The sequence below is a fragment of the Pocillopora verrucosa genome, chromosome 2 (genome assembly GCF_036669915.1).
Source record: "Pocillopora verrucosa isolate sample1 chromosome 2, ASM3666991v2, whole genome shotgun sequence".
Taxonomy (NCBI): domain Eukaryota; kingdom Metazoa; phylum Cnidaria; class Anthozoa; order Scleractinia; family Pocilloporidae; genus Pocillopora; species Pocillopora verrucosa.
In genome coordinates, this window is record NC_089313.1 from 4,998,498 (window position 1) to 5,013,696 (window position 15,199).

General features: G+C 36.4%; 1 protein-coding gene across 1 annotated transcript; it reads left to right on the plus strand.

Moving 5' to 3' along the window:
* Positions 1-3,314: 3,314 nt before the first annotated feature.
* Positions 3,315-13,935, plus strand: LOC131776041 (probable ATP-dependent RNA helicase DDX52). The gene is made up of 19 exons (XM_059092183.2): positions 3,315-3,453; positions 4,389-4,602; positions 5,058-5,194; positions 5,682-5,770; positions 6,192-6,288; positions 6,858-6,938; positions 7,175-7,237; positions 7,965-8,076; positions 8,367-8,439; positions 8,596-8,665; positions 8,789-8,922; positions 9,278-9,368; positions 9,897-10,019; positions 10,574-10,609; positions 11,180-11,294; positions 11,937-12,012; positions 12,466-12,537; positions 13,236-13,328; positions 13,826-13,935. The coding sequence occupies exons 1-19, from the start codon at positions 3,364-3,366 to the stop codon at positions 13,881-13,883; spliced, it is 1,824 nt and encodes a 607-aa protein (XP_058948166.2). The 5' UTR covers positions 3,315-3,363; the 3' UTR covers positions 13,884-13,935.
* The last annotated feature ends 1,264 nt before the right edge of the window (positions 13,936-15,199 follow it).

The following is a 15,199-nucleotide window of genomic DNA, read 5'->3' on the forward strand; positions in this document are numbered from 1 at the left end:
GGGGGGGGAGGGGGTGGGTGGGTGTGGGGTGTGGTGAGGTTTTAATTATTGCGCATTTCGATTAAGTGTCGTAAAACCGAAACTAAATTAGTCACGCCAGCCAATCAGATGAAAGTAAAATATCACAAGGAGGCAAACTGATCTCAAAATAAAAACAAGAAAACTGCTTCAATCGCGGAAAAACGTGAATGATCGAGTCGCAAAAAGAAGAAAACAGGGCCTCTGTTTTTGTGTCTTATCGTTTTAGAGGATGGCGAACCACGACAATCTCGCCTTGCTTACGACGCTTAATCGAAAATAGCAAATCACCAGTGAGTTTTTATCTAGACCTAGTTTACTCTTAGCTAATTTATTCCCACATAGCTCTTATTAAATTTAGAACCTTATTGAAATTTTCCTTTCTTTCCTTTTCTGCAATCCGTGTTTAATCTCAACAGTAACCGTCTCTGTTAGGTGATCTAGTTGAGTGTCTCTCTCGTTGGAGGTTCGACGTTAATTTAGCGGTTATAATCTTGGCAGTCTCTTTCTTTTCTGTTATAATCATCGCAGTCTCTTTTCTGAAAATGATAGTACAACACACAAGAACCGAGACGAGGCTGACAAAATGGGCGAGCAAGACTTCTCACTCGCTTTGTTCATTTTGTCCGTTTCTCAGACACATTTTTCTTGACTTTATCTCATAGCGCTCAGCAACAGAAAGGATGAGATAAAATGACGGTGCGCAATTGCACTCTAGGTGATGTGCATTGTTTGAATCATATATTTAAATCAAATCCTATAAAACCCTTCAATAAAAATATTACGAAAAATACTCGTAGCAAATCAAAGAAAAACCTGACTTGCAGCTACGAGAATGATGATAATTCCAGCTAGAAATGTTACCATTACAGCTGGTTTTCCACAAGTGTGAATTTGTTACCTTAACAAACATAAATTCCAGGCGTAATTTTGGCGAGCGAGTGCTCAGTGTTTTACTGAACGAAAATTATGGGTGCCATCTTTGAAGGCTGGGGAAGAGAAAGAAATTTGTACCTAGGGAACGGTCGTCGGTCAAAAATAAGGAGTGGGGTAGGGGTGGGGATGTGAAGATTCATTTATATCATACACGCCTGTTGATTGGTTCTTACTTGTGATCTGTTTGAGGATAGACGCATAGATGATGTCATCGTAAACGACATTGTACTTTTTTTTTTCTATCAAATCAAACATTGATTCTAAGTTTGCTTGGGTCTGTACAGTAATAGATCACATAAGGCGTGAAAATTTTGGTAAGAACATCAGTGACACACTCGGCTGCGCCTCGTTTGCCGCTTCTTTGTTCGTGCCACATTTTGTTGTTGTCTGTCACCTATTTACTGAACAGGCCCACGGGAACGTGGAATCTGTTTGTTTATTATTCATACGAATTACAACCGTATAATGCAATGACTATGATTTAAATAACATAATTTTTCAAACTCTATAGGCTTTTAGGGGAAATCTACAGAGTTATTTTTACTTCCTTTTTGAAATCCAATTTATTTCTAGGATTCGAACGGAAAAAAGATATACCGGTTTTTGATTCGTGGGGGGGGGGGGGGGCAGGGGTTTCATTTTAAGCCGGAAATACTGGTTACCAGCGGTTAACCACCCATAAGACCTCTTATCGCCGTCTTTTAACCCTTTAACCCCTAAGAGTGACTGGCATCTAATTTCTCCTTACTATGTCACCCCTGAATGAAACATTGAGGTCAGGAGAATGAAGGAACTCATCACCAACTAAAGAAGCTCTTGCTTGTTAGGCAAATTCTCCTTGTCAGCACCTTAGAAAATGGTTAGAGAACATTATGGAGAATATGTGTGCTGATGTTAGAGTGAATGGCGTTAAACCTGCGAGCAGGTTCTCGTGCTTGAGTTTCGCCCCACGGCACAGCCGCTTATTACACCATCAGCGTCCGCTTATGGGAACAGGTATTGAAACCCCTGGGAGGAGGAGGGGAGTAGAGTGTGTTACTTTCCGTTATAGGAAAGTAAGTCAGATTTGATTAAATTTAATAGGCAAAACAGTCAGACTTAACGAGCATAATTTAGTTGTCATTTGTGTAGTTGGAATGTGCATATTTTGCTCTAGATCAATAATTAGCCCCCCCCCCCAAAAAAAAAAGTAAGTACGTTCTAAGTATGTGGGTGCAGATAGATCTATTTTGCCATACGAGTGCCGGCGCTCTATTGCCAAGAATTAGATGTATTAGTGTCACAGCCGGTCGACCAGAAAAGACCTTGGAAAGAGGCTTGTCAGTAGTACCCTCACAGTTAGTAGTTTTTTAAGCCAAAGTTTTACGATTTCGTTTTAGAAAGGCATTTTGTAATTTGTAAAGAGTATAGACTAAATTTTTTTTAAGATAGGCAAACTCTTGACGTACCTACTTACACTAAGTCACCAATTTTTTCAAAGGGACTTTGACCGTAAGTGGTTCCCCTCCACTGTTCGACAAATACCCGGGCCGGTCCCTTGGGCTTGTTACTGAGAATGTCGAGGTGCACACGTTAGGTTAATATACCGGCAGGAAATTGGCGCTGGTGTTGGTAAATTTGGGTTGTGTTCATTTTGGAGAAAGAAGGGAAAGAGAGATGAAATGTAACGGGCTAGTAAATAAGTAAATAAGTAATTATTGTCACGTTTTACAATTTAATTTATGTAACACAACTTTTTATATCGCGGAATAAAGATGTTTTTTTACTATTTCCCGAGCTGAGGTTGTTTGGAATGTACTGATCAAAACGGATCATTTTGTGTTTTGAAAACTTTGACCGGCCGTCGCCCCCTAAACGCATATCGAGTGTCACAACTCTGAACCCGGAACGTGAACCAAGTGTTAGATCAATGATCTCTCACTTGGTGTCCAGGATCGCTTGGTACCTTGGAGCAGTCGCTCCTTTTCGGCGAAGTCCGTCGCGCAAGTCAAAAAAGATCGGCGAAAAATATTGATGTTAGCGCACCTCTTGAAGCTCTAAGATTGTAGCACACGAAAAGTAGTTTTTCTTCTTTTGGGTTTTTTTTTTTTTTTTTGACTCGCGTGACGGACTCCTTCGAAAAAGATGTACTGTTCGTACGTAGTCTAATATTGAAGGGGAGCGCACTTGGATTGGTAATTATTGAAAAAAAGAGAAATATCCGTGGTGCGAACCTTTGTTTTCCGTGGATACCCTAGATCCTGTAGATTCACTAATAAACGTTCTTGAATAGTGTATCAGATTAACGATGACAATCACTAGTTGGTGACCGCGAGCCCATAGGCCCGATGAGAGGGCTTATTCATGTTCCGTACATAATGAAGATAATGGACGAGAAAATACCGCTTTCTTTGTCACTTCTTTTCCAATATGGTGGATACGTATGACCTTTTCAGAAGATTGAGCGCGGGAGCGAAATTTAACAAAAGAAAACATCAAAATGTATCAGAAAGGGTTAAGGTGAGTTTTCATAGCATATTTTTTTTTAAGTTATCAATTAACTACTTTTAAATGTTCATTAGATGATGCACACTGAGTCGACGAAGCCTCACGTGGTTCTTTAGACGTACCTTGGTTATCTTGTGTAATTGTTGCATAAAACTTATTCCATCCAAATAAAACACGAATATCGTCTTAAAATCGACAGAAGCTTTTCTTTCGATGCCTGTAAATGTTTTACCCTTCATCATATACTTAACATCCTCTATATACCACGGGTGCGAAGAATATGCACAAATATTGTCAGGGTTCCATAAACAACTTTTAGATCAACTATCTTCACTCCGCCGTTAATTTAAGAATATCGGTGAACTTCGACGTTTACGTTCCCGTGCTTACAAACCCTCCCGTGATAATTCCCCTCACAAAGAAGCTCCCTTTAAGCATAAATCTGATTTACTGTAACATTTTAATCTTAATTAAATACTGCTGTAGCTAGCGCTTGTCCCAAATGTATTCTATTGATAATCCAATCTAAGACCTGTTGCCGAGGGATAGCTTGTATACAGCCCCCCTTCCAGATCTTTTTTGAGGGGGTGGCTGCACACAGTGCATATAGATAACATTCACAGAATGGGAATGGCATATTTTTTAAATATCTCTCAAGAGGATGATGAGCCCAGGCATAATTTAACACTTTTACACTGAGACATTAGTATGTATATTCTCCAAACTGTTCTTTATACATTTCATAAGGTATTGAAAGGAGAATTTGTTTAACAATCAAGAGCTCCTTTAATTGGTGATCATTTTCATTATTCTCATAACAATAATGTATGATTCAGGAGTGGTACTGTAAGGGGAAATTAGATGCTAGTCACCAGAAGGGTTCAAAAGGTTAATGTCTTTATTTTCAACTTCTGAGAATTATAATCTGTTTAAACATGTGTCATCAGGCTCTCGGTGAAGGTTCACTTGACAATGAAAATGCAGCACAGGCTCTTGACTTTTTTGGAACTTTGCGAGGAACAGAAGATGCACACCATCAACTAAGTGAAGACCATGAACTTGAGAGGAGTGATGATGACGTCAAATCAAAATGTAGGAAGCTGGAAGAAACTTCAGAAATAAAAGAGAAGAAAAAGAAAAGAAGAAGAGAGCCAACTCCAGGTGAAATTATGTCGTTTATTTGACACTTCTTTCACTAACTTGATTATGTCTGAATTAACCCTTTTACCCCCAGAAGTGATTAACATATAACTTCTCCCCATGATTTCCATACATTATCAGGCAAACAGGTAATGAGAATCATCAAACTTGTTAAGTGAAAGTTGTTATCTTGACCTAACACCAAATTCTCATAACTAATTTACAAGGAAATGTGAGCAGCAAGAGGGGAGAATTAGCACTCAGATCTTGAGAGTTAAAGGGTTATAGTCTAGGCTAGACTGTGGTGGTGGTGCCCCACGTGTGGTTCCAAGCTTTCAGCTCTCTTTCTAACACTGTGCAACACCAGGTGTTCTTGGTAAATCATTGTCATTATAAATTACTCCTTTTGGGGAAGCTGACAGTCTTACACAATACAAAGAGAATTCTAAACCACGAAGCATAATTTTTGCCAACAGATGAAAATCATAGAGGAAGTCAACCATTGTCAGATTCAAAGGTTAAAATTTTTGCTTCCCAAACAAATGAAAATGTCAGTGGTGATGTTGATGAAAAGAAATCCAGTGAAAGATTGGCCGAACGTCATCAAGAAAAGGCAAGTTTTCCCATGTTATAAATTACATTAAAATCATTTTAAATATTAATGTACAGCTGAAATTTTAATTTTTCTATGTTTTATAAAAAAAACAAAGGAAATGAAATTTTAAACCATTGATGAATTTAAGTGAAACACATTTTGTACATTTTTGCTATATAATAGCATGCATGATTTATTTGTTCTCAGTAGTTTAATCCTTTTTACTCCCAAGATCTATCAGTAATTCTCCTTACTGCTTGCCATGCAATTGTTATGATGTGAGTTTGGAGAATTTTGAATTGGATCAACTTTTAATCCCCAAATTGACATTTTTATTCCTATTACTTGCCTTCTTGATATTGTTTTGATATTGTAAGGAGAAATTCCATCTTGGTCATTGATGGGCATTTAAGGGTTAACACTTTTTGTGTATGTTTTTTTAAAGCCAATTCACTTGAAGGTGAAACTAAATGCTCACTTAATTCTTCTATAATGATATCTATAGGTAAATATTTTGAGGCGGGCAAATCGCATTCACGTGAAGGGCTCTGATATTCCAGATCTGGCAGAAAATTTCTCAGAACTACAAGAAAGGTTGGTAGGAAAATTAGAGTGGAATTGAAGCACTAATGCTGACACAGATTTGATTCTGTTGCCTTCTTCCTTGATAGTAAAGTTTGTGCATCCTACAATTCATCTGACTTTCAGTTTGATTGGTTTGAACCCAGGAGAGACATTCAATGGTGAAGTCTGATTGTCCAAGTGAGGTTCATTATGAGGAGGGCTGTTGTTGGTAATAATGACTAACAATTTGACAACCATAGAAGAAATCATGAGCAGTGTTGAGGCAACCCTGATGATGACTTCCACCAAGGTTTTCAAAACATCAGTCACTCAGTCATCACAACTGACAAGAAGCCTTCTTAGAGCTAACCTCAGCCAGACAATCAGACTACACAAGGAAATTATCTGACTTGCGTTTATTTTATGTATTAACAACATGATATTTATGCAGGTATAAACTGGCCTCTTACATGATTGAGAATGTAACCAAAAGAGGTTATCACAAACCAACTCCCATCCAGATGCAGGCTGTACCTCTTATGATCCATGTAAGTGAATCTTGATTGAACCATTACTTGGTACTGTACTGTCATTATATGTTTTGGTGCAAAAACCTGTCAGCCAACTTTTGGCCAACAGATGACCAACAGTCAGGCAATATTTGGGGGACTGTTCACCCAAATCCTGGCCAACATGGGCCCTGTAAGTGGACAGGTGGCTGACAGTCAGTAACCTGTTGGTGTTCTGCCAGTAAGTTGTCAGTATCCATTATCATACTACCTTATATATTGTCTAAACTTCAGTGGAAATGTTGGCTTCAAGATGTATTCTATCAAGTAACATAGTAACAGCCCTCTCTCTCTTTGCATGTTGCACATTGCTAACCGACTGGTAACCTTTCGGTAGCCTGCTGGTCATATGTTGGCCAATAGCTGTCCAACAGTCAGTAGAGGGGAACTGTAGTATGTTTTAATGAAGTTTATGACTGTTTAATTTTTAGTTGACCTGCTCAGTCTATTTCAAGGATATACTTTAGCTAAATAACAAAGTTGTTGCATATACATTTAGTGATTAAGTTATTTGTAGTTTAGAATTTCTGCTGTTACTTTCTTTATAGAAAAGAGAGGTATTATGCTGTGCTCCTACTGGGTCAGGAAAAACAGCAGCTTTTATTTTACCAATTCTTTATCATTTGAAGGTAATTAAATCATTTGCAGTACATTTACAAAATACAATGAGTCAACATGATCATAGTGATCCACCACAAGTGATCAAAAGAAATGATTCAGGAAAAAGAACACAATTAGTACATAAATTAGTACATTGTATAAAATCTTTCTTTTTGTGGTGTTATGAATAAGACTATTTTGCTTAGGCCTTCAAGAAGGCCTTGAAATAATTGCATTTTTCACAGTACTTTTCTTTTGGTTTTAGTCTTCTCGCAGAAAAGGATTCAGAGCTGTAGTGGTGTCTCCAACCAGAGAATTAGCACAACAGGTGAATTGTGATTAATATTTGTCAAATACAATGATGACAAGTCAGTAATAATAATGATGATGGTGATGATAATGATAGTTAAATAGATTTCAATGTTATTGATGGAAAGTATCCCTGGAAGAGACATCTGTTTTAAATCAATGTAGCATTAATGTTTTGGATCCTTAAGTTCTTGTGGATTGAATAAATTTTGGTCAAAATGCTTTTAAAGAAGTTTAGTTTGAAAAGAGAATAGTATATTCCTTTGAGCAAAAATTATTGCATTGAGCAAAGAAAAATACAAATCAATCAAGTTAATTTGAAATTGTCTCAAAGGAAATGCCATTTTAATCTACAACATGGTCTTTAAATAACAATTTGTATTCAAAATTTATTACTGAAGCCACCAATTGATAGCCTGGAAATCTGGTCTTTTGAAGAAATAGATGGTGCAGAGAAGAAACTGGATGTCATAGAGGCATGTTAACCCTTTAATTCCCAGATCAAATTTGTATTTATCCTTACTGTCAACCATACAATTCTTATAATGTTAGTTCAGAGAATTTAGTTCTGGACTAATTATCCCCAAATTGATATTTTCCTTTGTTCTCATTACTTATCTGGTTGATATTGTATTGATACTGTAAGGAGAAATTCTGTCTTGGTCACTCATGGGAGTTAAAGGGTTAAGAGAATTTTATGAAATGACTAATGGATAGAAATTATATTTATTCTCAATTATTTGAAGATTTACCATGAGTTTTGCCACCTGTCCAATGGCCGTAAGTTTAGAATCCATCTCCTAACGAAAGCTAAAGCTTCCTCAAACAGCTTTGGATCAAAGTCTTCTCAGAGGTTTGGTAAGATTTGAAGCTATTCTGTCTCGCATATGCTCTTAAAATTTTTAGCTAAATATAACATTTTTTATTTCAAAAGGAACCTCTTGTAAATGGACTTGGGTTGTTGTTGATTCATTGACTATCACAAGTGATCAAAATGCAATTTTTCCTGATAATCTCAATATATAATTTAGCAGACAAGTGATGAAAAACATATCAGCTCTAGGGTGTTTCACTGCAATATTAAATTCTCCAAACTAATTTAAGTAGCTGGAAGAGAAAATTAATTGAAAAATTTTCTGTTATTTTAGATATTCTTGTGACCACACCAAACAGATTGGTACATCTGTTGTCTCAGGATCCACCAGGAATTGAGCTTCATAAGTATATCTCTTTAAGTTTATCTGTTATACAATACAGTATACAACAGGGCCCACTTTTTAAATTCACCACTGTTCCACCTTCAGTCATAAAATGGTGATTCAAAAAATGCTTAAGTCTTATTTCACTAAATTGTGATTTTGATTGCTTTTGTTGCAGTGTGGAGTGGTTAATTCTTGATGAGGCTGATAAACTTTTTGAAGAAGGCAAGGATGGATTTAGGGAACAAGTAAGATATCTGTATTTAGCTGTTTTGTTCACTCAAGAAAATTGTCTCTCTCATTTTGGTAAAAAGTCTGTACTAGAGCCAAGTCTCGTGCAACTTACCAATGAATGTTTTTTCCAAATACAGATAGCCACCATTTATCAAGCTTGTGACAAACCAGAAGTGAAAAGAGCATTGTTCAGTGCAACCATGTCCAATGGTATTGATGAATGGGCACAGATTCACCTTGACAATGTTGTTCAAGTTACAATTGGCATCAGGTATTGTATTTCTCTCTTTCTCCTTTAAACAATCTCAGAACTCCTCTTGAATCATCAGTGATCCAAGATTCTCTTAATTCCTCTCCAGAAATTTGTTTTTTCACTAAAATCCCAAAGATGTCCTTCTAACTACCACACAGTTTCTTGCGTAGCTATATTTTATATATAAAATGAAACTGTGTACTATGTTGTATATACTATATACAACAAAATGTTGTATCTTAAAAAAAAAAAAAATTGTTTACCATGGCTAGAGATGACAGGAACCGTAATAAAATCTTAGAAAAATCAGGAGCTTTCCCAGATGTTTGGGGACACAATATTTAAGCTCTTTACAAATGTTAATTTATTTCAGAAACTCTGCAACCCAGACCGTAGAGCAGGAGTTACTGTTTGTTGGACAGGAGGCTGGCAAACTTCTTGCTGTAAGAGATATTGTCCAAAAGGTAAAGAGAATGATCATCTGTTGTGATATGATAAAAGTCTTTGCTGTAGTGTGGTGGTTTTTTTTTCCAACTTACTACAGTTCTTGGAAAGAACGCATTGAATGACAGTTTGTGATGCCATGACAACCATAGCAGAATTTAGCATGGAAATTGAGTATAATGATAGAAATAATGATGATGACGATAATGATTGTAATAATAATAATAATTGTATTCATTACAAGGTGTTATCAAATTCTTTTATGGGAAGAAAAACCCTCACAAAAAATTTTCCTCTCCCCTAACATGTGGCTTTGTAGTTCAGTTGGCAGTAGTGCCCATCTATCATCTGGAAGAAGCAGGTTCAAATCTAGTCAAAGCTTGAATTTCTTCAGGCTTCTTCTCTTCAATTGCCAAAATTTTCAACTGGTGCACTTTTGTGGATAATTTCTTTACTTAATATTATTTTTAAACCAAAGTTTCCTTAAACCATTTAACACATATATAGGGTTTTCAATGGCTAAATTTAGCCTATTTTCTTCCAAACAGGGCTTCCAACCTCCAATGTTAATATTTGTCCAGTCAAAAGATAGAGCTAAGGAACTGTTTCATGAACTTATTTATGATGGAATCAATGTGGATGTGATCCACTCAGACAGAACACAAGCACAGGTGAGAATCTAGTCTGGTGTTTCATTCTCTGAGCTGCTAGCCTTGCATTTGTGACTTGAGGAGAACCTTGTTCTTAACCCTTAAGACCCTGAGAGTGACCATCATTGAATTTCTCTAAATAGTAATACTGCTTAATAATTCATTAGGATTATGACGATAAAGGAAATGATTGCAATGTTAAGAAGCTCAGAGCTGGTTTGTTTGTAAGCTGGGTAAAGATATCCTAGGGTTAGTGTGAAATCAGATTTCAGATCTAAAAGCTGTAAAAGAAAATTCAGTATAAACATTTTTTGTCTACAATTTGATAATTGGATGCTCTAAAAAAAGTAGAGAAAATTATCCCAAAAAGGGTTTTGAACAAGGAAATAAACAAGCTTGGATTAAAATTTAACCTTGGGTTAGTGCTAAGTGGCCTTTAAACAACTTGGCCCTGATGATTAACAAATTCTCATCATCAGCATCAAAGGAGATCTATAGAGAAGAGTGTGGAAAATATACATACTGATGTTGTGGTGTAAAGGATTAAATATGCTATGCTGTATTTTCTTTTTTAGAGAGACAATGTGGTGAAATGCTTCCGAACTGGAAAGGTATGTATGTTAACTATGTCAACAGCTGTTTTACTTTAATTTACATAATAAAGCATGGGATGTGCTCTATGCAAGATTACACTTTGTGTGACAATCAAAGAGAAAATAAAGGGTCTCTGAGGTGACATAAATTTGGTTTATTAATGGTTCAGTTCTCAATTTGAACATTAGAAAAAAATTTAGCCTGAATTTCTTTAGTTCTTTCATTATCTGTGTTAAACTTCTCCATCTTGAACAGTCTTTGTACTCTATTGGATTACACCTTATTCTTTGGTGTCCTTTTTTACCTCAGCAAACAGCAAAGAGTGACCTGTGTCTTACTTCTCCTTACAATATCATGCCTTGAATCACACGTTTAGGTCATGAGAATAAAGGGAATGATCACTTACTTGATAAGCTCTTGATCATTAAACAAATTCTCCTTGACAGCACCACAGGATGTTTATGGAGAACAGTATGGAGGTTATGCATACTGATGTTAGGGTGTAAAGGGTTACTTTTAAATGAGTTAGCACCAAATAATTTCAACTCAGTTGCATCATTCTGTTGTTGTTGTTGTTGTTTTGACAGATCTGGGTTCTTATAGCAACTGAACTCATGGGCCGCGGAATTGACTTCAAAGGAGTGAATCTTGTGATAAATTATGATTTTCCCACATCATCAGTGGCTTATATTCATAGAATAGGTATGAAATATTTTTAAAAACCCTTCATGAAGATCAGTATTTAGGTCTGTCAAAGACACCATATTATTTTGTGTTGGCTCCGATTCCCTTCTTTGTTTCGCAACTCTTGTCAGGAAATTTATTTATAAGAGATTAATTTGATAGGCAGACCAGCCAAGTAAATGTTAGTGAATCATTGTTAACTTGCCTCTTATTCAGTCTGCTATTAACCCTTTAACTTCCAGAAGTGACTAACGTGTAACTTCTCTCTACAATATCTATATGTTTTCTAGTAAACGGTTGATGAGAAAACTAAAACTTGATCAACTAAATCAAGAAGAAGTTTTTATCTTGATCTTACACCAAATTCTTGCAACTAATTTACAAGGAATTGTGTAGCAGCAGGAGGAGAGAATAAACAATCAGATCTTGGGAGTTAAAGGGTTAAGGAAAGAAAGTTATTGACCTCTAAACTAGAAGAAGTAAGAAGTGGTAAACATGTAACATTAAGATAAAAAATCAGTACATTTTCCAGAAAAAAGCTGATATGAACATTCAAACTAATCAACTGGTCAGGTAGAGGGCATTTAGAAGGGAGAACTGCTGATGATGTCTCGATATCTGACGATCAAATTCACTAGAAATCTGTTCTTGTGTCCTCAGGTAGAACAGGTCGTGCTGGTAGACCAGGAAAGGCTATCACATTTTTTACAGAAGATGATGCCACAAATTTACGCAGGTGTGCGATAAGGATATAGTTTTTCATCAACTTTACAAAAATTATTGGCTTCTTTAAATTCACCTCAGTTTATAATTGTAGAAACTTTTGACTCTCTAACCATAGGAGTGACAAACATTTCATTTCTCCATACAATTTCACCCCAGAGTTGAACATTAAGGTTGCAAGAATAAAGGAAATGACCACCATCTAAAAGGGCTCTTGACTGTTAAACAAATTCTCCCTTCCAGCTATGGGAAGTGTGCACAGAACAGCATGGAGAATTTGCATATTGATGTTCGGGTGTAAAGAGTTTTAATCCTCAAAAGTTTTGGAATTTTTATTGTGGACTCTTCAGTCTCATCTGAGAATGATGTACATTGGAAACATGTCACTGCATTAGAATAAATTCCCTTCTGGACTTCTTGCCTAGTATCATTAACTGCTAAATATGATTTGGTTTTTGTCATATAGTATTGCAAATGTAATGAAGAGTTCAGGATGTGAAATCCCTGACTGGATGCTGAAGTTGAAAAAGCCAGCCAGGTGAGATTTAGAACTTAAGGAAGATAATACAGTATTCACATTTCATAGGTAGGGGACTGAGGAACAATTTGGGTCCCCATGAGGACTTGAGACCTTCAGATTATTTCTGTCTGCTGTGTGCATGACTACTGTGATACAGAAAACCCAATGGTGCACTAGGCCATATACAGGGTTCATATGTGGCAAGAGTTCTGCAAAATTGCAGGATCAGCAATGTTGCAAGCAACATGCAGTGGAACCTCTCCTGTGGGACACCTCTATTAAGGGGAAAGGGACACTTTTTCTGAGTCTCAAAGCCCAGTCTGAACCTCCATTCAGGGGATATCTAACCACTCACAACATGACTGACCACAATGATTAAGTGTACACTAAACACAATTGAGACCGCTTTCACAATATCACCTTTTTTATATCTTATACCATATGATGATGAATTTAAATTGGTTGCCAAAGGTTATCAGTCTAGGTGATTGCATCTGGAGTCAAAGCTCCAAACCATAAGTAGTTTAGGGGCAGTAACGGTTTGACATTTTGGCCCCAGTCAACTTTGTATCAATCAGTTCCTTCAAATTATTAGTGGTTAATTATTAAAAACAAACCCCAACCCTACCTCTATTCAGGGGACATTGGCCCTGCTCCAGATGATGCCCCCTGAATCCAAGTCCCATGTGAACAATGTGCTTCTTTTTGTGTTGAAGGAAATCTCGAAAGAAATTGTCCAAGGCCCCTCCATCACGAACAACAATTAAAACAGTTTCAAAATATGACATGCATATGGCTAAACGAAAGAGGTAAGATAACTGATACCTTTGTTTCCTCATTTTTCTTAATTAATTTATTTAATTCTATTAACCTGAAGTAATTAACACGTCATTTCTCTCTATAATATCCACACATTTATCCAGCAAACAGATTATGAGAATACTCAAACTTATCAGGTAGAATTTATCTTAATGTCCTTGATCTAACATCCAATTCTTGTAAGTAATTTACAAGGAAATGTGCAGCAGCTAGAGGGGAGAATTAACAATTGGATCATGGGAGTTAAACAGTTAATAGTTTGATTTTTTTGTATAATCACTCCAGAAGCTGTGACATGATGTATCTACTGTGCTGCTGTTTTGTTTTGTTCTTCTAGGTTAAGTTCTTTTTAAACATCACACTTTCAGTTTATGCATAAGAATTCCTGCGAAATGAGTTAAATTGTCAGCAGGAATAAGTTGAACTAGTGTTGCATTTTGGTAATAAGTCGATACAGATAATATAGTTCTCTAAATTTTCTTTGCAGGGAGTTGATTGAGGCATCCAGGAAAAAAAAGAAGAAAACAATTTTGAAGCAATCTTAGTTAGCTTCATTTTTTAATTTCTTTTTTATTTTAAATAAAGAGTAAAATTGTGTCGGATCTCTTTTACTGTGAAAGTGAGAGATTAAAATGAAATTATTATTATTATTATTATTCTGTAAATTGTACACCAGCCATAAGCCACCTCATCTTCCAGTTTTTTGTCTGCGACTATTTCTTCCTAAGTAAATTGATGTTTCATGGAATGTCAATGTTTGTTGAATCTCATTTCTGTGGACTGCTTAACTCTGTGGTTTATTGATTGGCTTGGTTATTAGAAAATTGAAGTCGCTAAACCTACTGTACAGAAATCTCAGCTAGCCCAAGTTTATTACTCGCGTACATTGATCTGAATTGGCGGTGTATTTTTATTGTGAAACAGTCGAAGATAGACTACGAGCAATCGCTCCTTTCCGGCGAAGTTAGTCGCGCGGGTCAGAAAAACTTAGTGTGTGTAGCGAGGAGCATTTAAAGTGAGGCGCTCGAAAAGTTTCGAACCTCTCACTCCTAGAGCAGCCCACGGCTTCCTAACATCAATTTATCTTTCACAGAGTTGTTTAGTTTGTTTGTTTGTTTTTTTTTTACTGACTTCACCTAAAAGGAGAGACTGTCTAGCCCTTAGTAGAATCATTTGTATGGAGAAAACTGTGGCATTTGGAATACAAACAATTTCCAGTTTTGAGCTTTGGAAAAGAAAAAAAACAGACCTTTCTTCTGTCAAACGTTTCTATGTGTCCGGGGTAGTTTTGAGGAGGCTCCAGAAGGTTTTTGCTTGATGTTAGCGCGCGCCAGCGTTACGTTTTTCTATAAATAAATTTTTATGTTTTCGCTTTTCGAGGTCACTAAAAGCCATTAAAAGGCAATGAGCAAGGTTCAAACTATCGTTGGAATTGCTGTAGTAAATATTATTAATAAAAAATGATTTTCGTTATTAAGCTAAGGCTTTATAAAGGGATACGCTCGCCAGCGATAATTTGGCTTTGCCTTTTATTTTCTTCAATTTGCTTCTCATTTTGAGAAAATTTTCCCGCCGATCATTTAAAAGCCTTGGTAGGTGTTACCAAGGCAGTTTCCTCTTTATTTGCAATTTTGTATTTTCTTCCTCTATCTAAAATTTGGTCTTACGTTTTTTTTTTCAACGGGCACTAGGAAGGGCACAAATGTGTTTAACGTTTCGGCAAATCTTAGGAAATTCTACTGAACGAAACGCGATAAATCTTACTCGAAAGATCGCTATTTTCTTTGTCGCAAAACATTACGTAATGGAATAGAACTTTGCTAAGATCGGTATCTGAGCATGCGTAGACTTTCGAATCTGT